This window comes from Arabidopsis thaliana, chromosome 5 (assembly GCF_000001735.4).
Source record: "Arabidopsis thaliana chromosome 5, partial sequence".
Lineage (NCBI taxonomy): Eukaryota > Viridiplantae > Streptophyta > Magnoliopsida > Brassicales > Brassicaceae > Arabidopsis > Arabidopsis thaliana.
The window spans coordinates 19,832,718-19,860,024 of record NC_003076.8 but is presented as its reverse complement, the minus strand read 5'-3'; the positions used below and the strand labels follow the sequence as shown (position 1 = coordinate 19,860,024).

Below are 27,307 nucleotides of genomic sequence, written 5' to 3'. Positions count from 1 at the left end.
TTATACATAATGTTTTTTCTTAATATAATAAAATGAAACAAGAAGAAAGCAGAAAACATCTAATATATTGGAACATAAGGAGTAATTTTCTTTTTGTAAGGGTCTCTGTTGATCTTCAAATTAGTAAATGACTAAATCCATCCAACAAACGTAAAGGAAGAAGGTTTAAGAGTAACCATAAAACCCCTTTGAAACAATTTAATTACTTTAAGACGAATTGATACTTCATTAAACCGAACCGACAAGAGTCCTAAAAAGGGCAAATTTTGTAAGAAAGCCAGCTTTAATCTCTCTATCGGAGAGAACACGAACGTTGACGGAGAAAGAATCTCTCAGCTTCTTTTTTTTTTTATAATCTTTTTCCGAGTCAAATCATTTTCAATCTCCACCCAACTCTCAAATCCGCGGCAAACGTTTAAGGGTCATCTCAAAGTTCCTTGCTTTTTCCCCGGAAACTCCATCAATGTCGACCCTTTTCGTTTCTCGCTTTATCTGGTAAAAAAGATTTCAGTTTTCGTTTTTGATTTTATTTGTTGCCTTGAATTTAGTTTCTTTCCTTATTTTGTTTGAGGTTTATTATATTGATGATAGGGTTTTGGAAACTTTTTTAATTGATTTTAGCTTATAGAGACCAAAAACCCTAGAAAAATATGATTCCTACGACGGCGACGGTTGATGATGAGCCGGGACAGATTAAACGTGCTCTGATTGATGCTTCTGCCGGAGCTATCTCTGGTGGTGTTTCTCGTTCTGTAACTTCTCCTCTTGATGTCATTAAGATTAGATTTCAGGTTTGGCTTTTTTTTTCTATCCTCTGAGTGATAAAGTTTAGATTTTTATTTGGTTTAGCTAAAGAATATTTGAGTTTGTTGTTGTTGCTTTGGATTGTATTGTGGAGGTTTTAGATGAGAATTATCATTGTTAGAAAATGGTTAGCTTTTATATATTTAGAGATGGTTGAAGAATGTTATATGTGATTGCAGGTTCAGCTAGAACCGACGACTTCATGGGGTTTGGTTCGGGGAAACTTGTCAGGAGCTTCTAAGTATACTGGAATGGTACAGGCGACTAAAGATATATTTAGAGAAGAAGGTTTTCGGGTCCGTCTCTTGAACATTTCCGTTTTCTGAAACCATTTCTTTTTTGTTTATAGTATGTTAGTAGTTTCAGGTTTGTGGCATTAGTTTTTATGAGGTCTTGTTCTCTGTTTTGATGTTTGATACTTGTTTTCTTTAGGGGTTTTGGCGGGGTAATGTGCCAGCTTTGCTCATGGTCATGCCGTATACTTCAATTCAGTTTACAGTACTACATAAGCTGAAATCTTTTGCATCTGGTTCTACTAAAACAGGTAATTTAGTCTACTGAGTAACATTGCGGTCTCTCTAGATATGGTATTTGGTAGATTGCCAGTGCTATTTTTTGTTGTAGTCTGGTGGCTATCTTAGGGGTATCATTTCTGTTTGTTAATTGTGTATTTCTTTGAATAGCTTTTGGAATTGACTCGTATAATTTAGAGATCAATGTGGTTCCTTACTTATTAGCTGGTTGTGATCTTATGGCAATGCAGAGGATCATATACATTTGAGCCCTTATCTATCCTTCGTCAGTGGAGCGTTAGCAGGATGTGCTGCTACTCTAGGATCTTATCCTTTTGATCTTTTAAGGACAATATTGGCCTCACAAGGGGAGCCTAAGGTTAGTTGCGTGACTTATGAACCTGTAATATAATTTAAATTCCATGTACTGGGGATTTTCTTGTTTTTCTTCCTTATTCATGCTTAAGTGACATATAGATGACTGACTGATGACTGTCAACAGGTGTATCCAACAATGAGGTCTGCTTTTGTCGATATTATTCAGTCTCGAGGTATAAGAGGATTGTATAATGGATTAACACCAACTCTTGTTGAGATTGTGCCTTACGCTGGCCTGCAATTTGGCACATATGATATGTTTAAGCGTTGGATGATGGTAAGAGCATAGGAATATATAGTTTATGTGTGATCAATGTTCATATGATAATCAACTCAATTGATTATTTTTAAACAGGACTGGAATCGATACAAATTATCCTCCAAAATCCCGATCAATGTGGACACCAACCTTTCTAGCTTCCAGCTTTTCATTTGTGGGCTTGGGGCGGGCACTAGCGCCAAGCTCGTCTGCCATCCCCTTGATGTGGTCAAAAAACGATTCCAGGTCAGTTAATCTTTACCCAATGGATTCTCTGGGAAGATAATGTGATAGGATCCAAACTATTAAACTCCTTATTTATTCACTTCAGCAAGAACTACACATCATAGAGAGACTTGATTAATGAGAATCTCTACTCGACCTAATTACACATCCCAAACTTCCTTTTAGCCACTTAGCTCTCTTGCTAACTTACTCAACTATAGTTGCTGAGTTGTCAACACATCTACTATCTACTACAAACCAGCTAGGGTAATTACAATGCTCCTACACTGAACTAGCGCAATGACTTATCGTATTCATGTGGTTTCATGTTTTGGGTCTATCCTTATGTATCTTAGACTAGACTTTCACATTTACTGCCCTATGATATGTGCTTGCTGAGTCTACTTACTGATTCCGGGTACCCCACTTGTTCTGTCACCGTACCTATAGAAAGAAAACTCCAATTTGTGTGAAACATTTCTTAAATATAAAAGCTTTTCAAACTTGCCAGTGGATCTCCAACGCAATGAAAATGCAATTGCCTTCAAACATGAAATAATAGAAATGCCAGATAGATTTTGAAAGTTTCTTTTGTTGCAGATTGAAGGTTTACAGAGACATCCAAGATATGGAGCCCGAGTGGAGCGACGTGCATACAGAAACATGTTAGACGGTCTTAGACAGATTATGATATCAGAAGGGTGGCATGGTCTGTACAAAGGCATTGTGCCATCGACTGTGAAAGCTGCTCCTGCTGGTGCTGTAACCTTTGTGGCCTATGAGTTTACCTCCGATTGGTTGGAGTCAATTTCTTGGTAGAGATTTTACTCTTTTGATACTTATATCTTACTGTCTCTAGCATTTATTATAGGCTCATATGAACATCGATCATTTTTGGAATGTAAACGTCAAAGTGTTGTCGGCAACTGCATAAGCTTTTTAACAAGTGTGGTGGATTTTGTAAAGCTCGAAATACAAAATATATGTAATTGAAAAGATTCATTGAAATTTTTTGTTAAAAATCAAATTACATACAAAAAAATTTATGTAAAATCTTTCATCAAGTTTAATGCCATTTAGGAACAGAGATTCTGAGCCGCTTTGCTCTCTTCACGTTTGGGTTTCAACCTGAAGGAGATTTTTACCCTTTAAGATCATTCTCAAAAACCCAACAAACAGAAGAACCAAAACCAAAATGTTGGGCAAAGTCAGCTATATAACTACAAATTTGTCCTAACCATGTCTCTCCTCTCTATTTCTCTCTCTCTCCCTAATACTTAAGATACAGCTTTGCAGGTCTTCTTGTTGTGTCCTAAACCCTTGCAGTTGCTACACTGGAGCTGACGCTTGAACATGTCCAGCGGTTCCACCTGCTTACTCTTTGGCCTCCCTGGTGGTGTTAGTCTTGTGGGCGGTGGAGTAACCGAAACAACCCCTTCAACGGGCGGCTCCTCCAAAATCATCATCGTCATTGTTGTGTTAGGGACAGGGTTAATGGACTCAGCATACGTTAAACGGTAACTCTCTGAGGTAAAGTATCTGGAGCAGTATTCATAAGGGCTTTTCCCTATGCATTCAACCACTGCAACTGCGTGGCTACACGGTAAACCCGTTAGTCTCCATACCTTACAGTCGCAATCACACTGATTGATGTCAACTAAGTTGATGGTTTCACCATGAACCTCGAATAAGCTATTGTGAGGCGCTGAGACCTGAAGTGACCTTGCAAGTTCTATTTCTTTCTGTAGCTTCTCTTCGTTGGTTGGTGTTAGCGTTGAAACAATCCATTCCCGGGATTGTACCTGATGGGTATATATTGATTGCATCAACTTTGCTCGAAGTTCGTCTATCATTTGAGTTATGGGCAACTCATGTGCTTCAGAAACCCAGCTGTAGAAATCTAGCCCAAAAATGGAGTTCATGTGGTTATATCTCTCTCCTTCAAACAAAGCATTTGCCCAATGGAGAGGCTCACTTTCGATAACCCAAGTATAAGCATCAGGGGAAATGCTTTTTATATTTTCCAAGGAACGGTAATATGCATCAGGTTGTGTCGCATAAGCAGCAGCATAGAAATCATTGAGTATAAACCGTCTTGCTTCATGAGAAAACTGAGCCTGCAAGTCCATGTTTAATTTCTCAGCGAGGTGGCGCAGACAATAGGCATGATGGTGTTGCTTTTCAAATACCAGAGGTAATGCAGTCTTCAGACCGTTTTGAAAATCTGCAACAAATGTGATTGTCCGGGGATCGGCCAGTGCCAATTTGAGGTGCTCCAAAAACCAAACCCAGTTATCTTCTGTCTCAGCATCCACAACTGCAAAAGCTACTGGAAATATTCCATCTTCGGCATCAGGAGCTGTAGCAACAAGCATAACCCCTTGGTACTTAGAGTTTAAGTCGGCGGTGTCAAGGAAAAGGAGAGGACGACAACCTTGTCTAAACCCAGATATTGATGCATAGAACGATATGAAAAGCCGATGGAAACTCGAATCTTCTTTTGTCATGAAAATGGCAATACTTCCAGGATTTGTCTCCCTGATCTTCTTGCAGAAAGAAGGAAGTTGACTATATGCCTTTTTATAAGAACCTTGAAGCTGCTCTCTAGCAATCTCTTTAGCTCTCCATGCCTGCGAGTAATTCAGTTGAATCCCATACTCTCTTTTGATATCCTCTGCAATATCCTTCGGTTTGTAATCTGGAAAAGCTTTCAACTTCTCCTTTATGATACTTCCAACCCAACCTCTACTTGCACGGTAACCAGCTTTCACAACCGCTCTCTCACACGTGTGCCTCGTATTCATTTTCTTAATGCAAATCAGCTGCGTAGTCGAAAGCCTCGATGCAGTGATACGCCATGGACAACCTTGAGCTTTGCATTTGACTGAAACACGATGGCTATCGTTCTTCTTGTACTTGTAAGTAAACCCATGTGCGATCGAGTACTTGTGCAACGCATCTCGGAACTCAGTAAAGCTATTGAACCTTTGATCAACACCCGTAATAGCGTTTTCCCACTGCTGTGCAGCTTTTATATGTTGTTTCTCATCAGTCAAAACAAAATTACACGGCAAAGGGCTGCTTTCTTCAGGCATTATACCCATTTCAATCTGAAAATCATTTGCTATCATATCATCTCCCACAACAATATCTCCTGCAGACACTACAGGTACCACTGCTTCTGATGCAGTTGTCCTACTTGATCTGTCAAATACAGAAATCCACACATCAGTCATTACAATCATAAACAATGTCGATAAACCGTTAGGTCTTAGAACTAGAACACACACCTACTAGCTGGCATGTTGGAGACATTCCTTGCTTCGGCTTCTTCGGGTAAGACGAAGATTTCGACATTTGGTGCGTCTGCGGAAAAGCTAACCATGCGTTGGAAATCTTTATCCTTAGAGATAGTAATTAAGGTTTTCTTGTTTCCAGGGAGGAAGTACTTGAGTGTCATATTCTCCCAACTAAACCCGAAATTTTCAGCTAATTCGGATTTGAAATCGCTCATACAAGTGTCCTGATCGATGTCTATGGCATAAGCATCACCACCAGAATAAGCTAATGAGCCATCTTTATTAGTTACAAACTCTCCTCCTGACTGACATATAGCTATCACTTTCTTCGTCGCCATAACCAAAAACCTTCAAATTTACAACAAAAAAGAATCTGACTTTTAGGTATCCAACTCAAATTGGGATTCTAATCCTCAGCTAACGCAAGGCAAAAAGATGTTTCGAGAATCTTAAAATTACGGAACCCTAAGATCCAAAATTGAACCCTAAAAACTAAGCTGGGTGATAAAAAAAGAGTACCTTTTTGAAAGAGAGGGACGAGGCACTGAGTTTTCGTTGAAAGTCGGAGTTTTTTTTGCTTGGAGAAACAAAATCCAGAAGAGCGAATAAGAACGACAGAGAAGAGTCCGTATGTTTCAAACTTTGACGTAAGGAAAACGGTGCGTTTTCTGCATCATAGGTCTTAGATGTTTCGTATAGTAATATCACAAATTTGTTATCTGCGAAAGATCGAGATACTGAATAATAAAGAGATTGAGAGATTTCTTATTAATTCTCTTGCAATTGAAGTAATGAATTGTGTGCTCACAACGAATCGATTGTTTATATAGAAGTCTGCACTGTCTAGTGTCTAGTGGTTGATATAACAGTCATCAGAATTCACAAAATCTCAAAGTATAATGTTTCTCTAAAAGTAGTCATTTGCACAATCTGCCTCTGATGTCAGCCTGAAAAAGCTTAAAAAAGATAAGACAGTAAATAAAAACAACAGCAACATACCAACCAAGGCCAGCTTTAACTTCAATTCAGAGAATAAGAATACACATTTTATACATAAAGTAGACTTTTGAGCTTAAGAATTTCTATTGTTACATTTCTTCTATCCACAGTTTTTTCATCTAAAAATATTACAACACACAAGTTGCCTCAACTTTGGTCACAACCGCTAGTTTTCTATACCCGCATCTGGAAGCGGAGAATCGTGAGCCAGTGACTGCAGAGGAGAGAAAAAACATGAGTGAGTTTAATTAGAATCTGCCTCAGATTTCGTTTGTATCTATACTGATAATCTGATTTAAGCTTTTTACCTGCTCTTGTGAGCGGAAATACATGAAGGGTGTGTAGTTGAGGAAGTTGGAGACTCTTGATGTGTATATATCCGCATACCTGAAACCAATTTTGAAGAAAGTAAGTGTAGTTTAAATGTGAGCTTGGTTTGAGCTTATGAGTTACTCGGAAATGCAGAGAAGAGGCATAAATACTTTTCGATTTGTCTCATCAAGTGGCTTTTATCCCACAAACCCGCGCGTGAGAGGAAGCCCCACCTGCAAAACAGCCCAAGAATTATGGCTCAGACATATCCCTTTCTGTGAATCTTGAGTAATCTTACTACATTTGTTTGTCTTTTTCTTTTTACCTTTTGTTAAAGAGCTCGCCATCTGTTTCCAGCATTAGACCAATCTTGTCATCTAGTCTTTGCATTACAATAAGAAGCTTTTGCATGGTCTCTGTCAGTTCTTGATCATCCAAGTTGGTAGCAGCGAGAGTCTAGAAGGAAAAGAGAAACGGATATCTTTATAAGCAATTTCCGTCACAAATCTCTATCTATTTATCTGTTCATACACATTGTGTTCCACACAGGGAGAGAAGATAGACTCTAGAGCTTGTAAGGAGATAAACAAACCTGAGCAGGACGGCCTTTGCTTCGTCTTTGAAGAGCAAGCCGAAGTTGGTTAAAGAGATCCCCAACAACCTCTTTTTGATTTATAAGCTCTATTAGCTCTTCTCGGTGACCACGACTGCCAATTAGAGCCATATACTGCAAAGAAACAAGAGAAAATCAGGGTTTTTATGTTACTTCAACGAACGAAAACCCTTCAAGTTCTGTCATCTATTGATATAGTTCAGAGTATAATTTATCCAAACCTCTTCTTCCAGTTCACGGCAAATCAGCGCAGTTCGCCACCTGAGATGGACTTTGGATACGCTGACATCAGTGTAGATGTGGTCACCAACATACAAAATCTCATCTCCATGAACGTTGAGTGAACTCTCTATCATTTGAGCACTTCCTCCTGAGTACAAACCTCCTATAGGAGACAAACAGTGAGAGGAAAAAAATTTTAGCTTTCTCCACCGTAAAGTTATCAGCTTAAATTCAGTAGAAACAATGAGAAATTACCTGTTTCAGCCTTGAAGCATGGACGCATCAAACCCTCTCCAGTCACAACCTCATATAGAGGGTGCGACATCTGGAAGAACTCTGGTTTCCTCGCAGAAACTATCACCTATGTGGAAACATGAATTCAAAAACAGTAAAGTCTAATGCAAACTACTCTCTGAAAAACAACAGATTTACAATCAAAATGCAGAAACAAATTTACGTTTGCTCACCATGTCAAAAAGATCTCGCCAGTCCATGTCATTGGGAAGGAATTTGTTAAATGAATGCTTCATCATTTTGTCTGTGTAGTGATAATCCGAGTTTGTGATAAGCAAGAGCTTCTTACCAGCCTATGAACGAACATGACAATATTAACAACTGAAACCATCATAGTTAGATATATTGTGTAAAGACTGAACCATTACCTCCTTTTGATCTAAAAGAGCTAAAGGTAGTTCTGGGTCTGGCTCGACAAATAGTTCCGGCTTGGACATTATCTCACTCTGCAAAGTAACTATTATTCAAGAGGGACCGGAGAAAACTGATATTTAAGAAAATGATTATGGAATGGACAAACTATCAACCTTAAGTTGTCCTTCAACATGTGCTCTGAAGAGAGCTTTTGCAACAGCCTGGAAAAAATGATTAGATTAAAAAATATATATGCAAAGATTTCAGTTCAATGAAATTTAGGTTCTATGAAACACAACCTTATACAGTCCTTTATAATCAAGAGTGCCAAGATCTGCCGAAATAAATCCATCATCCAATCTATCAACCATCTGAAATGATTTGAACTTTCATTGCTTAGCAGAAGCCGTGCGGAAAATTTTGTAAAAAAGAAAGTTCATTGGGGTGAAGAGTCATCAGTTGAGAAAACGAATGTGAAAATTATATGAGTTACAAATAAATAAATAAAGTAAATTATGTCCAAAATCAACTGCAAATTGTTCAGCTACCATTTCTTGTAATAAAAGAACGTACCTGTGCATAAGCCAGAGCCTCTGAAACTGAAAAAAATGTATTGAGAAACTCCCATCGACTCTGGTTCCGCAGGTCAACTAACTCCCTTCCATAGATCTCACTTTCATCCATACAAAGACAATAAGAGAATGAGACTTCCTTCAAAACAGAACAATGACTTTGCAACTCTCTTTTTTCTTCACATTACCAATGGTGTTGAAAAGTCAAATATACCTGACAGCTTTATTTGATAACATCTTTGTACCGTGCATGGCTCTCTTCACATACCCAAATCTATCGGCCTTAACTAAATTACCTTTCTCTTTGTCAATCATGAGACCCCTGATAACCTATAATAAGAGAAAACATAGTTTGAGTACTCTAAAAACTAGATAGGGTACTACAATGTGGAACCTTTCAACTTTCACAAGAAAATAAACATATCACCAGTTCCGGATCAAAAGCAAGTCCATCAACAGGGAAACCCATGCTCTTTAGATTTTCCATGCAATAGTCATAAGCCTTTCCTTCCCAAGCCTGAACAAGACCATAAATTAGCATCAAATATGGGTGCATAAATGTTTCCTACTTATGTCTGAGAAAGGAAGAACTCACCATGACATTGTAGTGCATCAAAGTGTAATCCATATCATATCCAATTGCACTAATGGACCGAAGATTCAATGTACGACTACAAAATATACCCCGAGGAGAGTGCTGTGCAGAGAAAGGGCCCTGCAATACCAGGCATGAGAATGTGACACAAAAGAAAAAGAAAAGTCCATATAAAACCAGACACAAATAACTCAATACATTCATGTTTTCGCAACAAAGGGATACTCAAACTTCAAATACATAACACAAAGTTGTAAGGATTAGATAACGAACTTGGATACCCAACTCTCTAATCAAATTTTCAGCCGCTTGAGCCTCTGTTCTCGCTACCTCCTCAATGGGACCCTCCAATGTAGCCTGCCCATCTCCTACATAGATACACCAAAGTTACATTTTGCTCATACAACGTGACATTCACAACAAAGGTTCGATCTTTTTAGCTCTTATTTATCTCAATTAAACAAACATCAACCAAAATCAAGTTCCCTAACCAAAGACCAAAACTTTATCCCACATTTCACTAAAACCAATCTGAATTTCGAAAACTAACAAAACAAAAAGGAAGATTGTATATATACCAAATGACTGAAGAGGGTCAAGCTTGAGATTCAAATCTCCCTTAGTACTTTGACCCAGATAGTCAACTTCATACTTAGAAGAAGTAGTAACCGAAAACACATCATCCCCAACAGCCACGCGTCCACCGTCAGCTCCGGCGGCTCTGCACTTGATCATCCTAAGAGATCCCCTCCTCTTGTTACTTTTCCTCAAATCAGGTAATTCCGCAGCAGAAAAAGAAGGAAATTTCATCTTCGTTGACATATCTCTCCACAGAAGCTTTTTATCGAACACCTGATCGGCACATAGATTCATTCTCACTTTGGGCGTTTTTGTACTGTAAAGAGATGAGAGTTGGGGAACGTTAACTGAGAAATTAGGCATCTTTACGCTCGTTCCAATATGTGAGACAGAAAACGACAGAACATCGGCGTTTGAATTCGGAAGATGGCGTGATGTTTTAACTTCTAGAAGATGAGAGTGAGAGATGATGATTCTCTCTTAAATAAAAGACACGACACAAGGAGAAACATGTGCTCTTAATAATATCCAAATTTGGCATCAGAATCTATTCGCACGAATCGCGAAAAAGCAACTACTAATTTTTTTTTTTAATAATATTTATATACATTTATTCACACTTGATGATATATTTACAACTTCTTATGGATTATGTCGAATAATCTCTGACCAATAGTGTGACGTTTGTTTGATAGTCATGTATCAAAAATATGATAAAATATATATCTTGATGATAAATGTCATATTAACATATTTGTCACTCAGCGAAAGAATTAATTAACGGAAAAATGTGACATTTACAAAGTTAAAATCAAATAAGAAAGAAAGTAAATTCTTGAAAACCTTTTTAAGGCCAAAGCAAGGTACAAGGGGCGGGTTAGCCCTCTTCTATATGGATGAATCAGATAATCATATACATGATCGATGTTGAGACCAAGTTTGAAGGCCATAAAATCTTTATGACATTCGTTTATAGAGATCATGTAGTAAAATAGATTCATTTTGACTTGTTGAATGAAGAAATAAAAAATAGGGCGAGACACATGTGCAAAGACAAGAACATGTTTTCGGGTTAAAGAATAACATCAATTTTCCTTAAATGTGGATTTGGTTCAAAATGATGATTGGCATTGACCAAACTATCTTTAATTTATATGGATCTTCTTTCAGTAGTGCTTTCTATTTATTTTCATATATATTAGATTTATTAAAGAAATTTCTGTGTAGTTCTTTTTTCTTAAATCTAAAATACTATGATTTAATGTTCATTTAAATAAAATGGTATATTTAAGGTAACAAGAAATTTTATTAATGTTTTCTTTGTTAATTCTTGATATGAAATTTCAGTTTCTAATTTTCTTACATAAATGTTTCTTAATTGTATTTACATATGATATAGCCTTAATAATTTTTGAACCCACTTTGTTTCTGGTATAATATAAAATTGAGTAATTATTTTACTAAAAATTAAATGAGAATTATCTCTTTCTTAATATATATATAGTCAATTTCATAATGCGTTATGCAGGTTTAAATCTAACCAAAGTTGACACTTTCATGAACCATCATATCAAAATTATATCTTAGCTTTTATAAATTTATTTTGTGGGTATAGAATAAAATCCAGCTAAATTGATTAATTTTATCTGCGAAAACCAAACCCCTATATAAGAGCACTTTAATCTCAATGGATACATCTAAAAACAAAGAGAAAACAAAGTAATAGCTATTAGCTAGTGACACCTCAAAACAAAAAAATGCAGAACCAGAAACATTCACATATACTGACTGCCATAACAATTGTTCTCTTGTTTGCGATGGCCGGTAAGTCAATTTACAAATTCATAAAACATATACACAAACTTTTTGATTTCTATTAGGGTATTTTCTTGATCTAAACCATATTACCTTCGTTTGTTTATATATATACCTTATATTTTTTTTTAATATAATTTACATCATTCAGCAAAATACACTATCTTCGTTAGTTTATCGTGAAGTAACCTTACCGTTTGATCGTGATCGAATCTCAATGTAGAGCTCTCTAAATATAAACATAAATGATGATCTATCATATATAATAGATTTTTATGATATCTTTTACAGCTAAAATAAACGCTATTGACGTTCATGACGCCATGTGTTATCGGTCCGAGTGTACAAGCGTATGTGATCAGATTTGCTTAAGCCACGGGTATACAAATGGATGGTATTGTGGAACATTTAGACTCCACACTGGATGTTGTTGTCTCAAGAAGAAAGAACTCAACCAAATAATATCTCCATCGAAAAACTAATATCCATCTTGTTTTTTTTCTTTGTATACGAAGATTTAAATGGTATTGATACACATTTATAATATGAAGAAAGATATCTTAAATGCACTACATAGTTGTGGTAATTATATTATGCGTATCAAACTAAAAAAGTATGTATGATTCAGTTATTACAAAGACAGAATTTTATGCAAAAGAATCATATAAAGGAGTTTAGTTTTGTTACCCCATCTATACGATTTGGACGTTTCAACAAAATAGTCTATTAATACTATATTTCAAAATGATCTACAAACTAAACCCACAATAACTTGTCAATTTTTATAACCTTATAATATCTCATGTTTGGTACAACAATTTATTAAAACGTTTGGTTCGTACAATAAAACCAAACTAAAATTGTTCTTATTCCTAACAAAATGAGATAGATACAATTTGAATTTATAATTTGGATATAACTTTCTTCAGCTCGTCTGGAGCATCTTTAACATGGTCCGGTATAGGTAAACCGCAGAAGAGAGTAACCCGTGATGTTGATACCATTATTTTGTTGTCCGGTGTCTCGGTTTTCTTAGCTTTCCATAACCGGACCTCCCACACCTAGTTAGATACAAAATACTCCACACAACGTGTCACTTTCACATTCATTTTACTCTTTAGGTCTTCAGTCTACGATAAATAAAATAAAATATTTGCGTTGGTTTAGTCCAATGCATGCTAACAAAATTAAAGTTTCCGACAACTTGGTACACGAGCTGCTTTTGCTTGCCGGAAATTTATACAATTCAAACTCACAAGTCTATCAAATACATGAAAAAGTTTTCCAATTTTCATTTTAGGTGAAATTAATAAGGTTCACAATTTAAATATGGTATTGCATATATTAGTTTTCTTACTTTTCACACGATATTGCATCAAAACAAATTTCATTTTTTAAAAATCACCTGGTTATAAAACATAACTTGTCACTTTTACTTACTAATACGTGAAAATTTATCTTATGTTATCTCTCAAATTGCAGAATTATATTTAACTTCTTCAACAAAATATTAATTTTTTTTTTTACATTTAAAAAAAATTTATTTTTACATTACTTTGACACAATATTAAAATTTAATATTACTAAAAACTTTTCTAGTTAATATAATTTTATATACATTAAAGTCTAAAGATAGCTGCGTATATATGTGTATTGGTCAGTGTTATGTATAGGTTACCTGAATATTTTTGCCGACTGAGACTGGAAAAGATTCGGCGAAGACAATTTCGCCGAGAGCAGCAGGACGGAGGTGGTGAATAGAGAGATGGATTCCAGCGACGCGTTTAAAACCAGAGGCGATTCCGGCGCCGAGACTGGCGAGTGCCTCAGCGATCAGAGCCGATACGCCGCCGTGCAAGACTTTGAACGGCTGGCAACATTTTTCAGTTAGGGTGAGGTGGCCGGAGACTCTGGTGGCGGAGAGCTCATCGAATACAAATCCTAAGATTTTAAGCGGCTGATCAATGATAAATTCCGGCGATTTTGGATCCATTTCTTAGGTTTTAACGATCGATCAAACCAACTTTTTTTTTTTGTTCGGTTACGTCTGATTTGTTTGCTTCAAATGGATTGATGTCATAAAACGAAAGAGAAGAAGAGGTTTGTTGGGCTTAATGGACTTATTGACAAAAAGACTTACTGGGCCTTTAGTACGATTTGTGACAATTTTTGGATGTGTTAATTTTTTTTTTTTTTTTTTTCGGCATTTGGATGTGTTAATTTAATCATGAATTTTGATAGAATTTGAAATTTTAATTCAATATATGATATCAAAATCATTTAAATTTATTTTTAATTCTTGTTATCTTACTTATGTTGTTTGAACTAACTAGAGGGTTAGACAATATATGATATAGAGTATGATTTTTTTTTTAGAATCGGCATATTACATATTGTTGACAAAACAGAAACAAAAAAATAATCAAAATAAATTATTTATCTCTCATTTAATTGAAAAATCTTTTAAATTGTATTGGTATGGCAGATATAAATAAATTTCTATGAGTATAGTTAACATAAATTTCAGCATTCGTATGCTTTATTAATATATACGATCAAATGTTTGGATCGTACTATAACTTACGAATGATTATCCATATTATAGATGGTTCAATATCGAAACATATTTGAATATATTTTTATTCATATCAAAATACATATATCTAATGATGTACTAATTATTATTAATAATGATATCATTAGATTTGAAAGAATCTTGAGATTTGAAATTAGGTTTACAGCAACAAGCACCGGTTGTTGAGCCTATGCTCATGCTTACACAAGCCCCTCCTTTGTATCCATTTGATTTGCAAGCTGCATTGCATTCCGATGGGTTTGTACATTCGCCCGGTAAACATGTTATGATTTGTCCTGTTTAGTTTATAAACAAACAAATTAAACGACTCTAAAATAAAAATTGATCAATTTCAATAAACGACTATTTTCTTACTACATAGTGCAATTTTCTTCTTCTGATTTTGAACACTATTTTTAAAACCACGACTGTTTAGTTCAAAATCAAATATTTGTGTTACTCTAATTGCACTCGTAATCTAAAATTTGTGACCTTCACAAAAAACCTACAAAAGTGACATTTTGTCGTAGTGGAGTAGAAATATTTTCACATAAAAGTAAATATACAACTTAAAAACTTTATTTTTTTGGTTATATTTTTTGATAGTTTATGTTTAACACCCATGAGCTAATTAAAACCTTCAACAAAAAATTAGGTTAGGTTTTGTTTTTCATAGAAACACACGGTAACTTTCATATTTAAAGTAGAATTATTTATCATAACATTACAAACCAAATTTTAATAGATAATAGATGTGTTACCTGAAATCATTGGCAGCAGAATAGCAGCAAACGCCATCAACGAAAGCAACAAAATAGATAAAAATTTATTTGTTGCCATTGTTTATGTTGGTAACTCTTGAAATAAACTTGGATCTCGCTTTGAGAAAAAAAAAAAACTAGAGAGAAACAAGTTTCAAAAATAATGTTAGAAGATATTATTATACCATAGGAACATGGATAGTTAGAATATATAGATAAAACTATTAGGTATGTTATAATTTGAAATCTTATTTTATGGTAAAAATTGTTTGAGGGACTTCTTAAAGATTAAGCTTCACTGTTTCATAAAAACAATTATTGATTTTTTGAAAAGAAGATTTTCAACCATTTTTAAATAGACAAATATATATAGATTTATAACCTTTTTAACATTTTCATCAATTTATAATATTAAGATACTTACTCATAATGATTGTGTTAATATATATGTCTATATGTATAATAGGTCTTCCACATTTGCAAAGAATTATTTGTAAGAGATATATTTCCGTAAATATAGATTTTTCTTTTATTTTATTTTATTTTCATCAACCAAACTTTAGACTACAAAAAAAATCTGAAAATTGAAGTTAAAAAAAAACTAAAACATGAATCTATACTTATTATTTATCTGGTCAACAATTTCTGTTCAATTTTATTTCGTTACTTAATATACACACTGGTCTTGGTTAAGGGTTTGCTATTTTATTTTTTAATTAAACATTTGTATCTAATTGATATAAAATTATTAAGTTATAGAGTATATAGTGAAGGTACACTAATTATCCGCCTTCCTGGACAAACCTCGAAAAAATGGGTACAAAGCAAAAGGTTCCGTGACCGTCAGCCACGATACATGATTTATCTCGTGAGTCACAGTTATGAGTTATGACCTCCTCATATCTGTTTTCACTAGTTTTTTCTTTATTTGATTTTCAAAAAAAAATCAACTTGACGCCTTGACGGAAGAAAATGTAAAAGGTAAGACGAGATTAGTCTCCGTTAATTTTTCTTGGTTTGAAACACCGAGTTCATCTCAACGTCATATATAGATAAAACAAAAACTTTAGACATAGAAACTTGTTCACTTAAAAACATAATTACCCATGCATTTATTTAAGATTTGGTCTAACATTAGAAGTAGCAGAAGAAGAAGAAGAGTAAAGCAAAGAAGACGCAGAGAAACTCGTGCTACTACTTCTCAAATACTTAGCCGTTTGTTGCATAACCGATGAAGTCGAATCATCTTTGCCACGTTCTCTTCCATTGTTACAACTTCCCGAGCAACCATCAACTTTCATCGATTCCTCTCTCTCTTGACATATCTCACTAAGCATAGCAGCCACATCTTTCATTGTAGGCCTGTCTTCGGGTATTGGATTAATGCATAAAAGCGCGACTCCTAGCGTTTGCATCATCTCTTCAACCTCTGACTCTGGTCTTGCTTGTAGTCCTTGGTCGATTACTTGTATGTCTCTGATTTTCTTGACCCAGTCCACTATGTGGAGTCCATCTGGTATCGTTGGATCGATTGGTTGCTTACCCGTTAGTACCTCGAGCACTACGACTCCATAGCTGTACACGTCGCTTTTCTCTGTTATCTTCATTGAGTATCCGTATTCTGCATAATTATAGTGTTATAGCCTTATGGGAATATATAACGTTATGCTTCCCAATTGATATTTGTTGTTAGTTACTAAGGATGAACATATAAAAACCAAAATGCTTACACCAAAATTACATCGAAAATCTTGTAGCGTGTAAGTATATGATAGATTGGTCAATATTTTAACTATATGATTCACTTTCAGACTAATCAAAACGAAACCGAACAAATATTGATTAGTATGAAAGTCATGAATCATATATATAGTAAAAATATTGAACCAAGCTACAAGCAAAATATCGAGACCAAACCAAATCAATTTTTTTTTTAAATCGTATACAGTAGATGATATAATATTAATCAAAAATTATTTCTTCTACCATTTTTTTTCTAAAATTTTAAACCAAATCGAAAATCAACTGAACCAAAATACTATTCTTTTCAAAATGCCAAAAACCAAAACCAAACTATAAACCTGAATTTCTACCATTACTAGGCTAAGACTACTAGTAACTTATGATGTATCAAGTTAACTAATTAGCAGCAAAACAGAAATTTGGGAAGTACCTGGAGCTATGTAACCATAGGAACCAGCAATGGTGTTGGAAGAACGAGCAAAGTCGCCATCATCAACAAGCTTAGCGAGTCCGAAATCTCCAATGTAAGGTTCAAAATCAGGGCCAATCAGAATATTATTTGCCTTGATGTCTCTATGAACAATGGGAGGAACACAGTCATGGTGCAAGTAAGCCAAACCCTGAGCTGCACCAAGTATAATCTTGTACCTCACTTCCCATCCTAAGCTACATACACCGCTCCTTTCGTGAAGCAAACTTCCCAAACTCCCATTTGACATATAATCATACATAAGAAGTCTAGTGTTCTTGTTCCAACAACATCCCAAGAAGCGTACAATGTTCTTGTGTCTGATCGATCCAAGTGTTTTTACTTCAGCTGAGAATGAGTCTCGAACTCCTGATGACTTAGTTTTCTCATTCAGATTAGGTACTGTCACTGGCCAGAGCTTTTTCACCGCGATGACTTCTCTGTTAGGCATTTCAGCTTTGTACACTATCCCGGAGCAACCTTTCCCTATAACATTACCTTCTACCAAACACTTGAGTACATGTTCGACTGTGAAGTTGAGTTTCTGAAAAGGTGTGAATTGCCATGTCCATAGATTTTCTCCAGTCTCTGAATCGTTATCATCTCGAATCATTTGTTTAGCTCGTATAACCGCCAACACGCCTAATACCGCTAGAACCGCTGTCACGCTGATTAGCAATCCAATGGCTATCCTGAGTCTATGTGAGTGCACACCACGCTGTGTAGTTAACTGTGAACTGTTACTTACAAAGCAAGACCTGAAACCTTTGGAACAGAGTCCATTGTTTCCTTCCATCTCTGCTCCTATCAGCTGTCTAAACACTTTACTATCTGGAAGATAACCTGAGAATCTGTTATGAGAGATGTTCAGAGAAACCAAGTTTTCTAGACCGGACAGCGCAGAAAGGTCGCCTGAAAGCATGTTATGCGAAATATCGAGCACGGATAATCGGTTAAGCGCGGAAATCCTTTCCGGGATAAAGCCATCTAATGAATTCCAGCTCAAGTTTAACGCAATGTCTAGATCTTGGATGTCAAAAAGCTCCTCCGGTATAGTTCCAGAGATGTTATTACTGCTGAGATCAAGAAGCTGAAGATTCGTGCAGTGACCGAGAGACGAAGGGATTTCTCCATTGAAAGAATTCTTACTTAGAATGAGCCGGTTGAGTGAAATGAGATGACCTAGACTATCAGGTATCTTGCCAGTCAAGTCATTGGAAGAGACATCAAGTACTTGAAGCTTTGTTAACGATGATAAAGACAGAGGAAGATAACCTTGAAGAGTGTTGTTGCTCAAGTTAAGCATCTGGAGTTGTCTACAATTACTTATCTCCAAAGGAACTGGACCGGAGAGATTGTTCTCAGACAAGTCGAGGAAGCTAAGGTTCTGAAGAAATCCAATACCTTTAGGGATTTCTCCGGTGATTCTGTTATTGACAAGCCTTAATCTGACAAGCGAAGTGCAGTTCCCGATCTCCAGTGGGATAACACCGGAGATGGCATTAGATATAAGCAAGAGCTTAGTCAGATTACGAAGCTGAAACAAACCTGCAGGTAATGATCCGGTGAGATAATTCTGTGACAAGTCAAGAGCTTGAAGATTCTGACAACCAGCTAACTCGTCCGGAATATTCCCTTCTAGCTTATTCTGCCATCCCAAGAAGATGTTGAGCTCCTTAAGCAATCCAATCTCTGGTGGAATCAAACCTGAAATCTGATTGGCGTCAATCTGGAACTGAACAAGCTTTGTGCAGTTACTTAGAATCGAAGGTATTGACCCGGTGATGTTGTTGCTGCTAAGCATAAGCTCTTGGAGATTCGACAAGTTACCGAACGATTTAGGGATGGTTCCTGAGAAATAGTTCATAGAGAGATCAATGGCGTTTAAGCTTTTCATGAATCCAATCTCCTCAGGGATAGGTCCGTGGAGATTATTCTGCCATAGAAGCATCTTCTCTAGGTTTTGAAGCTTTCCTAGTTCTTTTGGAAGCGTGCCGGACAAGTCATTGTCGTATAGAAACAGATTGATAAGTTCAGAGCAGTTTCCAAGCTCTTTAGGGATCTCACCTGAGAGCATTGTAGAATAGACAGATAAAGACTGGAGCTTGCTTAGTTGACCCAACGAAACAGGTAAAGAACCGGATATTTTCGTTGCTGCTAACCCTAAGACCTTGAGATTCCTACAGTTTCCGATCTCCTCCGGGATCTTCCCTGAAAGCTCTGAGTTTCCTCCGGCTCTTATGCTCTCAAGAGTCGAGATCTTTCCGAGCTCCAACGGGAGATTCTCGGATAAGTAGTTATCGAAAATCTCAAGATTCTTGAGGCTAACGCAGTCGCCGAGTTCCGGTGGGATCTTTCCTGTGAGGCCATTGGAGTTTAAACAAAGTTCTTGAAGATTCTTGAGCTTCCCTAGACTCGAAGGTATTTCACCAACAAGACTATTTGAGCTTAAATCGATAACTATAAGCTCCGAACAATCTCCGATCTCAGAAGATATAGCTCCGGTGAGATTAGTGTTGGAGATAACGAGTTTCTGAAGTGAAGTAAACGAAGAAATGTTAGGAGGGAAAGGTAAAGCTAACTGAACAGAGACGACATTGATCTCTGTAACGAGTTTGTTGTCTGAGGAGGAACAAGTAATGTAAGGCCATTGACATGGGTCAGAATCAGAAGGATTCCAGCCGGAGAAGACTGACGGTGGCGGCGAGTTCGAGCTGTGAAGCCAAGAAATCAAAGCTGAGACTTCATTGGTTGATGCAGAGGTCGAGGAGATGAAGAAAGCTAAAAACAGAGACAATGTAATGGAAAAATGAGAAACAGTTAAGGCTTTTTTTCTTGGAATCGGCATTTGCAAAGACATAAGAGTTTTTTTCTTTGCATTTGGCTCTCAAATCCAAAACAAGCCTTCTTGGTTCTGCATCGATCTGAGTCCTTTGGCTTAGGGTTTAGGGAAGTTTTTGCTTTAGAGATAAGCAATAAGAAAGAATGATATATTAAATATATAAAAGTACTAAACTTCATGTGCTCTGTCTTTTTCTTTTACCTCGGGGTTCTGTTTCTAGCTTCAGATTAATTAATTACAGTCATTAACTTTTCTTTGAAATATGTTTGCCAAGAGCCCGAGACACTATCCATAGATGACAAAAGTCAATAGTTATATATACATAAAATATCACAAAACAAAAGGCATTGGTTATATATATACAGAATCATTTCACTTAGTAGTGTTTTTTCTTATAAGATTATGATAGAAATATGGAAGCATGCATGTGGTTTTGCATTGTTTTCCTCAATTAAGTCAGGATTGTGAGTTGGTTTGTTTTCGAGACCTGAACCGAGCGTTTAAGATTCTTCCTCGTTTGAAGTAAACTCCATAATTGTCCACACCTAAGCTAAAAGAAAGTAATAACAAGTTTAAATATTCATGACAAGGAAAATATTGCATTCAGAAAATTGTTAACAACGAAGTAAACATTTTTTTCAATCCGATGCCAATAGTCTCTAGCGGCATCAAAAGTCCACAAACTCGATACCTCTGGGTAAATGAGCGAATGGGCCGGTCCGTTGTAGCCCAGAAGAGAAATTGTCCTCTAAATTCCATACTTCCATGAATTTTCTCTGTATATCCTCGTTTGATGTATGGTATATTTGTTCCGCTCTAAATCATGACCAACCCAAGGTACTAAATTGTCATTTAAGCTTTGATTGGTATTTGGTAGCATGGGTTACCATTGACCAACCCACGGTACTAGTTGCTTTTCTTTTAGTTTTGCTTTTGCTTTATTTTCTTAGAGAGTGGGAGGACAAAAGGTTTGGATCATTAAGCCAATGAATGCTTCAAAGAAATTGAATTTTTATTAGATCCTCAAACCAAGTTGGATCATCAAATAATGGCTAAGAAATAATTTTAGAACAGAAAGCAAAGAAAAGCTATCCGCAACAACAACCATTAGTTAATAAATTAAAATGAAATGTGAAATTTATGACTAATTGAGGTATGTTTTCATATAATATAGTATAGTTCGGATATAAATTCAACATAATTTATTTGTGGTGTACTGAAAAAAAGACTTTCTTGGATTCTGACGTAATTCTCTTAACACGTGAGTTTACGCCGTTAGATGTTATTGGTGGTTGTTGTTATGCTCTGCTACGTGGTAATGAGTTAAGTTAAGCCAAACTTTGGCATTCGATTGACTAACTTGTACGGTAGCTATAACAATCAACTTGTCAATTTTTTTTCCTTCTTCTTCATTCGAACTTTATACTATTTAAGCCCATTAGTATTATTTGGGCCTTAGGACAGAGGGAACGGGTTTACCAACCCCGGATAGAAAAGTAGGACCGAGTGATGAGATGGACCAATGATAAACCTTCTGAGAGAGTTGGTCGACAGATGGAGTAGGCGGGGTCGTGGGGCGGTAGGTGAAGGATTACGACCTTTCCTTTTTTGTTCACACCCACTTATATCTACCCCTCCTCGCTTCTCACACAATTTCTCAGATCAAACTCAAAACAAAATTTGTTTGTTCGTTTGATCTTTCTTAAAAATATGAAAATTAACATCAGAGATTCCACCATGGTCCGGCCTGCCACCGAGACACCAATCACTAATCTTTGGAACTCCAACGTCGACCTTGTCATCCCCAGATTCCATACCCCTAGTGTCTACTTCTACAGACCCACCGGCGCTTCCAATTTCTTTGACCCTCAGGTCATGAAGGAAGCTCTTTCCAAAGCCCTTGTCCCTTTTTACCCTATGGCTGGTCGCTTGAAGAGAGACGATGATGGTCGTATTGAGATCGATTGTAACGGTGCTGGTGTTCTCTTCGTTGTGGCTGATACTCCTTCTGTTATCGATGATTTTGGTGATTTTGCTCCTACCCTTAATCTCCGTCAGCTTATTCCCGAAGTTGATCACTCCGCTGGCATTCACTCTTTCCCGCTTCTCGTTTTGCAGGTCAGCTTAATTTAAAGTCTTTCCCTTTTTTAATTTATTGAATGCTTGTGTTGTTCTGTTTTTTAGTTCTGTAATGATATTCTTTGATGATGTATGTTCTGTTTTTAGTTATGTAATGATATTGTTTGATGATATAGGTGACTTTCTTTAAATGTGGGGGAGCTTCACTTGGGGTTGGGATGCAACATCACGCGGCAGATGGTTTCTCTGGTCTTCATTTTATCAACACATGGTCTGATATGGCTCGTGGTCTTGACCTAACCATTCCACCTTTCATTGATCGAACACTCCTCCGAGCTAGGGACCCGCCACAGCCTGCTTTTCATCATGTTGAATATCAGCCTGCACCAAGTATGAAGATACCTCTTGATCCGTCTAAATCAGGACCTGAGAATACCACTGTCTCTATATTCAAATTAACACGAGACCAGCTTGTTGCTCTTAAGGCGAAATCCAAGGAGGATGGGAACACTGTCAGCTACAGCTCATACGAGATGTTGGCAGGGCATGTGTGGAGATCAGTGGGAAAGGCGCGAGGGCTTCCAAACGACCAAGAGACGAAACTGTACATTGCAACTGATGGAAGGTCTAGACTACGTCCGCAGCTGCCTCCTGGTTACTTTGGGAATGTGATATTCACTGCAACACCATTGGCTGTTGCAGGGGATTTGTTATCTAAGCCAACATGGTATGCTGCAGGACAGATTCATGATTTCTTGGTTCGTATGGATGATAACTATCTGAGGTCAGCTCTTGACTACCTGGAGATGCAGCCTGATCTGTCAGCCCTTGTCCGCGGTGCACATACCTACAAGTGCCCAAATTTGGGAATCACAAGCTGGGTTAGATTACCTATTTATGATGCAGACTTTGGTTGGGGTCGTCCTATCTTTATGGGACCTGGTGGAATTCCATACGAGGGTTTGTCTTTTGTGCTACCAAGTCCTACTAATGATGGCAGCTTATCCGTTGCCATTGCCCTCCAATCTGAACACATGAAACTGTTTGAGAAGTTTTTGTTTGAGATATGAGAGCGTTAAGCCCTCGTTTTTCCCTCAGTAAATTTGGGCAAATTTGCTTCTTGTCATCATCCTGTGTTTTAGAGGGTACAACAAATCATAAGGTGTGCTTATGGTCTGTAACTTTGGACTATGTCGTATAGGAACTTTTGCTTTATGTTAATACAGATGATAAGTGTTGTTCTATAACACATGCCGTGATTGTTTTGTGTCTCATTGGTTATATCCACCATGCTGTATGATTTTCAGCTTCCATGCAATAACTCTGTTTCTATCTTTCTATCTTTCTATACTTGTGAATTTTGGGAGAATTAGAGCTGCTTTCATTACTTATTTAATAGAAACATCTGAAACTCGAGTTAAATGGAATAATGTTATTGAGAAACCAAACAGAGTACACTAGGAATCTACATTAAAAGCCAGCAAACGGAATCAATGATCATAAATATATAAGGTTACTTACATTCGCAAAGTGGAAATCATAGTAAAATATTAAGTTGTATTAATTGGACGGACATGTACAGCATTTATCTTGGAATCAATATCAAGTTTTGGATTGCAAGATTTGGTACCATATTTAAATTGTTTTTATTAGTTAGATGGTGTGAATAAATATGATTGTTTACATTTTGAGCCTTTTGATTTAGGACTTTTGCTCAGTAAAATGATGATTGGGATCTGAAATATCAATGGCATGTCTTCCAGTTGAACTGAGGTGACTAGGACGGCTAAGCTTTTCAGTCTTGTGAATATCCTCTACCAAATGAATGTCCTCTTCAAGCATTACCACTCTCGTTTGTTCGCCATGGGGTCCTTGCACTATGGTTTCTTGGACTTTGAGGTGTTCATCAAACTCGATAATCTCAGCCTTTGTAGAAGACTTTCTTCTTTTCTTGAGATAGCAGAAGAGAGCAGCAGCGAGGAATGCAAGAAAAAACAAACTTCCAAGAGAGATAACAACCACAATGATAACATGATGCCCCGGTGCTGGTGTTGGTGGTGGTGGTGGAAGAACGTGAGGTGGAGGCGGTGGCTGATGGGGATGAGGATATGGTGATGGTGGTGGCGGATGAGGATGAGGATATGGTGATGGCGGTGGCTGATGAGGAGGAGAAAAATGTGGTGGTGGTGGGTGATGAGGAGGAGAAAATGGAGGTGGTGGAGGGGAAATGTGGGAAGGAGGGGGTGGAACTGGAGAAGGGAGAGGATGTTGATGGGAGGGTGGTGAGTAATAGGGAAAGTATTCCACAGAGGCAGCCATTTTGGGAGTATGTATGTACTTAAATGGTTGTTGCAAAGGTGAAGTGCATAGTCTCTAATGTTGAAGCCTATTTGTAGTAGTAATAGTAGTAGTGTAAAGGTCGGATTTGTGGAATGTGCTTCTAAGCTTCTGCTTGCGTGACTCTCATGCTAAGCTTTGCATTAGTTTAGTCCCAACTTGGCTTCCTCTTGTCTCATAAATAATCAAATCTCTTTGTCTGCGCAAATGCATAAGATTATTCGGTTATTCGGTTAGAGTTCTAACTATCTTTAGATATGACAACAAAACGGTTCAGAGTTGCCGAACCGAACCGATCCAAAGACCGAAATTCCAAAATAATTTCGCCGATCGGTTAACTCCTCCTTGCAGCTTCAGCGCCGATAACTGAATAAATCGGTTTATTCGGTTCGGTTTAATCGGTTTTCGACCACAATCTTTATTATATCTTGTTATGCGTCTTACATAGCCACACGTAGGAATCTTTGTTGATTCTCAATGAACCCAACACAGACACTTTTCTCTCCCGGCGGTAACTCGCCGGCGTCTTCTCCGGCGAGTCATCCATCTTCACTCTTTCCTCAAATCAACAACTGTCGAACTATAAGAGACCTCTCTCAAATCCATGCCGTTTTCATTAAATCTGGTCAAATGCGAGACACTCTCGCCGCCGCAGAGATTCTCCGATTCTGTGCTACCTCCGATCTCCACCACCGTGACCTTGACTACGCACATAAGATCTTTAATCAAATGCCTCAACGAAATTGCTTCTCTTGGAATACTATAATCAGAGGTTTCAGTGAGAGTGACGAAGACAAAGCTCTGATCGCAATCACATTATTCTACGAGATGATGAGTGATGAGTTTGTTGAACCGAATCGGTTTACGTTTCCCTCTGTTCTTAAGGCTTGTGCGAAAACTGGGAAGATTCAAGAAGGTAAGCAGATTCATGGTTTGGCTTTGAAGTATGGATTTGGTGGTGATGAATTTGTGATGAGTAATCTTGTTAGAATGTATGTGATGTGTGGTTTTATGAAAGATGCTCGTGTGTTGTTTTATAAGAACATTATAGAGAAAGATATGGTGGTGATGACTGATAGAAGAAAGAGAGATGGTGAAATAGTTTTGTGGAATGTTATGATTGATGGTTATATGAGACTTGGTGATTGTAAAGCTGCACGGATGTTGTTTGATAAAATGCGTCAAAGAAGCGTTGTTTCGTGGAATACGATGATATCGGGTTATTCGCTGAACGGGTTTTTCAAAGATGCTGTTGAGGTTTTTCGTGAGATGAAGAAAGGGGATATTAGACCGAATTATGTTACTTTGGTTAGTGTTCTTCCTGCTATTTCACGGCTTGGGTCTTTAGAGTTGGGAGAATGGTTGCATTTGTATGCAGAGGATAGTGGAATTAGGATTGATGATGTGCTTGGCTCTGCTTTGATTGATATGTATTCGAAATGTGGGATCATTGAGAAAGCGATTCATGTATTTGAGAGGTTACCTAGAGAGAACGTGATTACTTGGAGTGCGATGATTAACGGGTTTGCTATACATGGCCAGGCAGGTGATGCTATTGACTGTTTTTGTAAAATGAGGCAGGCTGGAGTTCGACCTAGTGATGTTGCCTACATTAATCTTTTGACTGCTTGTAGCCATGGCGGGTTGGTAGAAGAAGGAAGGAGATATTTCAGTCAGATGGTGAGTGTGGATGGTTTAGAGCCTAGGATTGAACACTACGGGTGTATGGTTGATTTATTGGGTCGTTCGGGTCTTCTTGATGAGGCTGAGGAGTTTATACTTAATATGCCTATAAAACCAGATGATGTGATATGGAAAGCACTTTTGGGTGCTTGCAGAATGCAGGGAAATGTCGAGATGGGCAAGCGCGTTGCCAATATTCTGATGGATATGGTTCCTCATGACAGTGGAGCTTATGTCGCCCTCTCAAACATGTATGCTTCTCAAGGAAACTGGTCAGAGGTTTCAGAGATGAGGCTGAGAATGAAGGAGAAGGATATAAGAAAAGACCCTGGGTGTAGTTTGATCGACATTGATGGCGTGCTTCATGAGTTTGTTGTGGAAGATGATTCACACCCAAAAGCCAAAGAAATCAACTCAATGCTCGTAGAAATCTCAGACAAACTGAGACTAGCTGGGTATAGACCAATCACCACACAGGTTTTGTTAAACTTGGAGGAAGAAGATAAAGAAAATGTACTTCATTACCACAGCGAGAAGATCGCTACAGCGTTTGGGTTGATAAGCACGAGCCCTGGCAAACCAATACGCATTGTTAAGAACCTACGTATCTGTGAGGATTGTCATTCGTCCATCAAACTCATCTCCAAAGTTTACAAGAGAAAAATAACGGTACGAGACCGGAAACGTTTTCACCATTTCCAAGATGGCTCATGCTCGTGTATGGATTATTGGTGAAACTAAACATAAAGACGGAAGACTCTTTCCCTGTGTATACACAAGCTCTGTTGTTTCTTTACTGACTCCACATTTATAAGAATTGAATCTTTTATTCAGTAGTTTAGAAATGTGATAAAATAAAAATCTTGATGAATTGTAATATAAAAGGTAAATGATGAATTATGTCTCAAAGTTTTTATTCAAAAAAATATCAAAACTTCAAATTTATAAGAAACCAAGTTTTATGTGTGTAAAATATATACAGTAGA

The 27,307-nt window shown here is 37.1% G+C and overlaps 9 protein-coding genes and 1 pseudogene across 12 annotated transcripts; 4 read left to right on the top strand and 6 right to left on the bottom strand.

The window, feature by feature from the left end:
• Positions 1-177: 177 nt before the first annotated feature.
• AT5G48970 (Mitochondrial substrate carrier family protein) lies at positions 178-3,195 on the top strand (the record flags this gene model as incomplete). 2 transcript variants are annotated; one of them, NM_124274.3, is made up of 8 exons in its annotated part: positions 262-495; positions 622-791; positions 984-1,100; positions 1,237-1,348; positions 1,568-1,695; positions 1,819-1,971; positions 2,050-2,199; positions 2,779-3,195. In NM_124274.3, the coding sequence occupies exons 2-8, from the start codon at positions 651-653 to the stop codon at positions 2,995-2,997; spliced, it is 1,020 nt and encodes a 339-aa protein (NP_199708.1). In that variant the 5' UTR covers positions 262-495; positions 622-650. The 2 variants fall into 2 exon arrangements, with proteins under 2 accessions (NP_001330533.1, NP_199708.1); NM_001344810.1 differs by lacking the exon at positions 622-791 and having other exon boundaries at positions 178-495; positions 2,779-2,997.
• On the bottom strand, positions 3,166-6,034 carry MUG6 (annotated as a pseudogene; the record flags this gene model as incomplete). Its single annotated transcript has 3 exons — positions 3,166-5,382; positions 5,469-5,825; positions 5,997-6,034.
• Positions 6,035-6,426: 392 nt separating this feature from the next.
• Positions 6,427-10,588, bottom strand: AT5G48960 (HAD-superfamily hydrolase, subfamily IG, 5'-nucleotidase). Its single transcript, NM_124273.5, has 17 exons — positions 10,017-10,588; positions 9,712-9,806; positions 9,439-9,558; positions 9,271-9,360; positions 9,058-9,173; positions 8,845-8,944; positions 8,571-8,642; positions 8,445-8,492; positions 8,286-8,363; positions 8,091-8,210; positions 7,879-7,984; positions 7,623-7,786; positions 7,381-7,515; positions 7,114-7,244; positions 6,959-7,021; positions 6,785-6,863; positions 6,427-6,690 (listed from the first exon to the last, which is right to left on the bottom strand). Exons 1-17 carry the CDS (start codon positions 10,378-10,380, stop codon positions 6,643-6,645), a joined length of 1,929 nt encoding a protein of 642 aa, NP_199707.2. The 5' UTR covers positions 10,381-10,588; the 3' UTR covers positions 6,427-6,642.
• A 1,152-nt stretch (positions 10,589-11,740) lies between these two features.
• On the top strand, positions 11,741-12,383 carry LCR86 (low-molecular-weight cysteine-rich 86). Its single transcript, NM_001036963.2, has 2 exons — positions 11,741-11,841; positions 12,124-12,383. Exons 1-2 carry the CDS (start codon positions 11,775-11,777, stop codon positions 12,312-12,314), a joined length of 258 nt encoding a protein of 85 aa, NP_001032040.1. The 5' UTR covers positions 11,741-11,774; the 3' UTR covers positions 12,315-12,383.
• Positions 12,384-12,589: 206 nt separating this feature from the next.
• Positions 12,590-14,026, bottom strand: DHNAT2 (Thioesterase superfamily protein). 2 transcript variants are annotated; one of them, NM_203182.2, is made up of 2 exons: positions 13,511-14,026; positions 12,590-12,962 (listed from the first exon to the last, which is right to left on the bottom strand). In NM_203182.2, the coding sequence occupies exons 1-2, from the start codon at positions 13,823-13,825 to the stop codon at positions 12,894-12,896; spliced, it is 384 nt and encodes a 127-aa protein (NP_974911.1). In that variant the 5' UTR covers positions 13,826-14,026; the 3' UTR covers positions 12,590-12,893. The 2 variants fall into 2 exon arrangements, with proteins under 2 accessions (NP_974911.1, NP_199706.1); NM_124272.3 differs by having other exon boundaries at positions 12,590-12,893.
• Positions 14,027-14,476: 450 nt separating this feature from the next.
• LCR46 (low-molecular-weight cysteine-rich 46) lies at positions 14,477-15,342 on the bottom strand. The gene is made up of 2 exons (NM_001036962.2): positions 15,169-15,342; positions 14,477-14,703 (listed from the first exon to the last, which is right to left on the bottom strand). Exons 1-2 carry the CDS (start codon positions 15,245-15,247, stop codon positions 14,507-14,509), a joined length of 276 nt encoding a protein of 91 aa, NP_001032039.1. The 5' UTR covers positions 15,248-15,342; the 3' UTR covers positions 14,477-14,506.
• An 823-nt stretch (positions 15,343-16,165) lies between these two features.
• On the bottom strand, positions 16,166-20,362 carry AT5G48940 (Leucine-rich repeat transmembrane protein kinase family protein). The gene is made up of 2 exons (NM_124271.3): positions 17,342-20,362; positions 16,166-16,789 (listed from the first exon to the last, which is right to left on the bottom strand). Exons 1-2 carry the CDS (start codon positions 20,238-20,240, stop codon positions 16,281-16,283), a joined length of 3,408 nt encoding a protein of 1,135 aa, NP_199705.2. The 5' UTR covers positions 20,241-20,362; the 3' UTR covers positions 16,166-16,280.
• A 1,427-nt stretch (positions 20,363-21,789) lies between these two features.
• HCT (hydroxycinnamoyl-CoA shikimate/quinate hydroxycinnamoyl transferase) lies at positions 21,790-23,726 on the top strand. The gene is made up of 2 exons (NM_124270.4): positions 21,790-22,340; positions 22,478-23,726. The coding sequence occupies exons 1-2, from the start codon at positions 21,933-21,935 to the stop codon at positions 23,369-23,371; spliced, it is 1,302 nt and encodes a 433-aa protein (NP_199704.1). The 5' UTR covers positions 21,790-21,932; the 3' UTR covers positions 23,372-23,726.
• A 40-nt stretch (positions 23,727-23,766) lies between these two features.
• On the bottom strand, positions 23,767-24,688 carry TED7 (tracheary element differentiation-related 7). Its single transcript, NM_124269.3, has one exon. It carries the CDS (start codon positions 24,618-24,620, stop codon positions 24,003-24,005), a length of 618 nt encoding a protein of 205 aa, NP_199703.1. The 5' UTR covers positions 24,621-24,688; the 3' UTR covers positions 23,767-24,002.
• A 188-nt stretch (positions 24,689-24,876) lies between these two features.
• LPA66 (Pentatricopeptide repeat (PPR) superfamily protein) lies at positions 24,877-27,240 on the top strand. The gene has a single exon (NM_124268.2). It carries the CDS (start codon positions 25,116-25,118, stop codon positions 27,054-27,056), a length of 1,941 nt encoding a protein of 646 aa, NP_199702.1. The 5' UTR covers positions 24,877-25,115; the 3' UTR covers positions 27,057-27,240.
• The last annotated feature ends 67 nt before the right edge of the window (positions 27,241-27,307 follow it).

Bases quoted from the DNA above. Each gene is read 5' to 3' on its own strand.
- AT5G48940 (NM_124271.3), bottom strand. From the start codon at position 20,240: ATGTCTTTGCAAATGCCGATTCCAAGAAAAAAAGCCTTAACTGTTTCT. The intron at 16,790-17,341 runs GTACTTCCCAAA...ATAATTATGCAG, and splicing joins CTATGGTTACATAGCTCCAG to AATACGGATACTCAATGAAG.
- AT5G48960 (NM_124273.5), bottom strand. From the start codon at position 10,380: ATGCCTAATTTCTCAGTTAACGTTCCCCAACTCTCATCTCTTTACAGT. The intron at 9,174-9,270 runs GTGATATGTTTA...CTCTTATTATAG, and splicing joins TTGCTTTTGATCCGGAACTG to GTTATCAGGGGTCTCATGAT. The intron at 8,643-8,844 runs GTACGTTCTTTT...AAATCATTTCAG, and splicing joins AGGCTCTGGCTTATGCACAG to ATGGTTGATAGATTGGATGA.
- LCR46 (NM_001036962.2), bottom strand. From the start codon at position 15,247: ATGGCAACAAATAAATTTTTATCTATTTTGTTGCTTTCGTTGATGGCG. The intron at 14,704-15,168 runs GTAACACATCTA...TAAACTAAACAG, and splicing joins TCTGCTGCCAATGATTTCAG to GACAAATCATAACATGTTTA.
- LCR86 (NM_001036963.2), top strand. From the start codon at position 11,775: ATGCAGAACCAGAAACATTCACATATACTGACTGCCATAACAATTGTT. The intron at 11,842-12,123 runs GTAAGTCAATTT...TATCTTTTACAG, and splicing joins TCTCTTGTTTGCGATGGCCG to CTAAAATAAACGCTATTGAC.
- DHNAT2 (NM_124272.3), bottom strand. From the start codon at position 13,825: ATGGATCCAAAATCGCCGGAATTTATCATTGATCAGCCGCTTAAAATC. The intron at 12,894-13,510 runs GTAACCTATACA...GTATCTAACTAG, and splicing joins CAGTCGGCAAAAATATTCAG to GTGTGGGAGGTCCGGTTATG.
- LPA66 (NM_124268.2), top strand. From the start codon at position 25,116: ATGAACCCAACACAGACACTTTTCTCTCCCGGCGGTAACTCGCCGGCG.
- TED7 (NM_124269.3), bottom strand. From the start codon at position 24,620: ATGGCTGCCTCTGTGGAATACTTTCCCTATTACTCACCACCCTCCCAT.
- HCT (NM_124270.4), top strand. From the start codon at position 21,933: ATGAAAATTAACATCAGAGATTCCACCATGGTCCGGCCTGCCACCGAG. The intron at 22,341-22,477 runs GTCAGCTTAATT...TTGATGATATAG, and splicing joins TCCCGCTTCTCGTTTTGCAG to GTGACTTTCTTTAAATGTGG.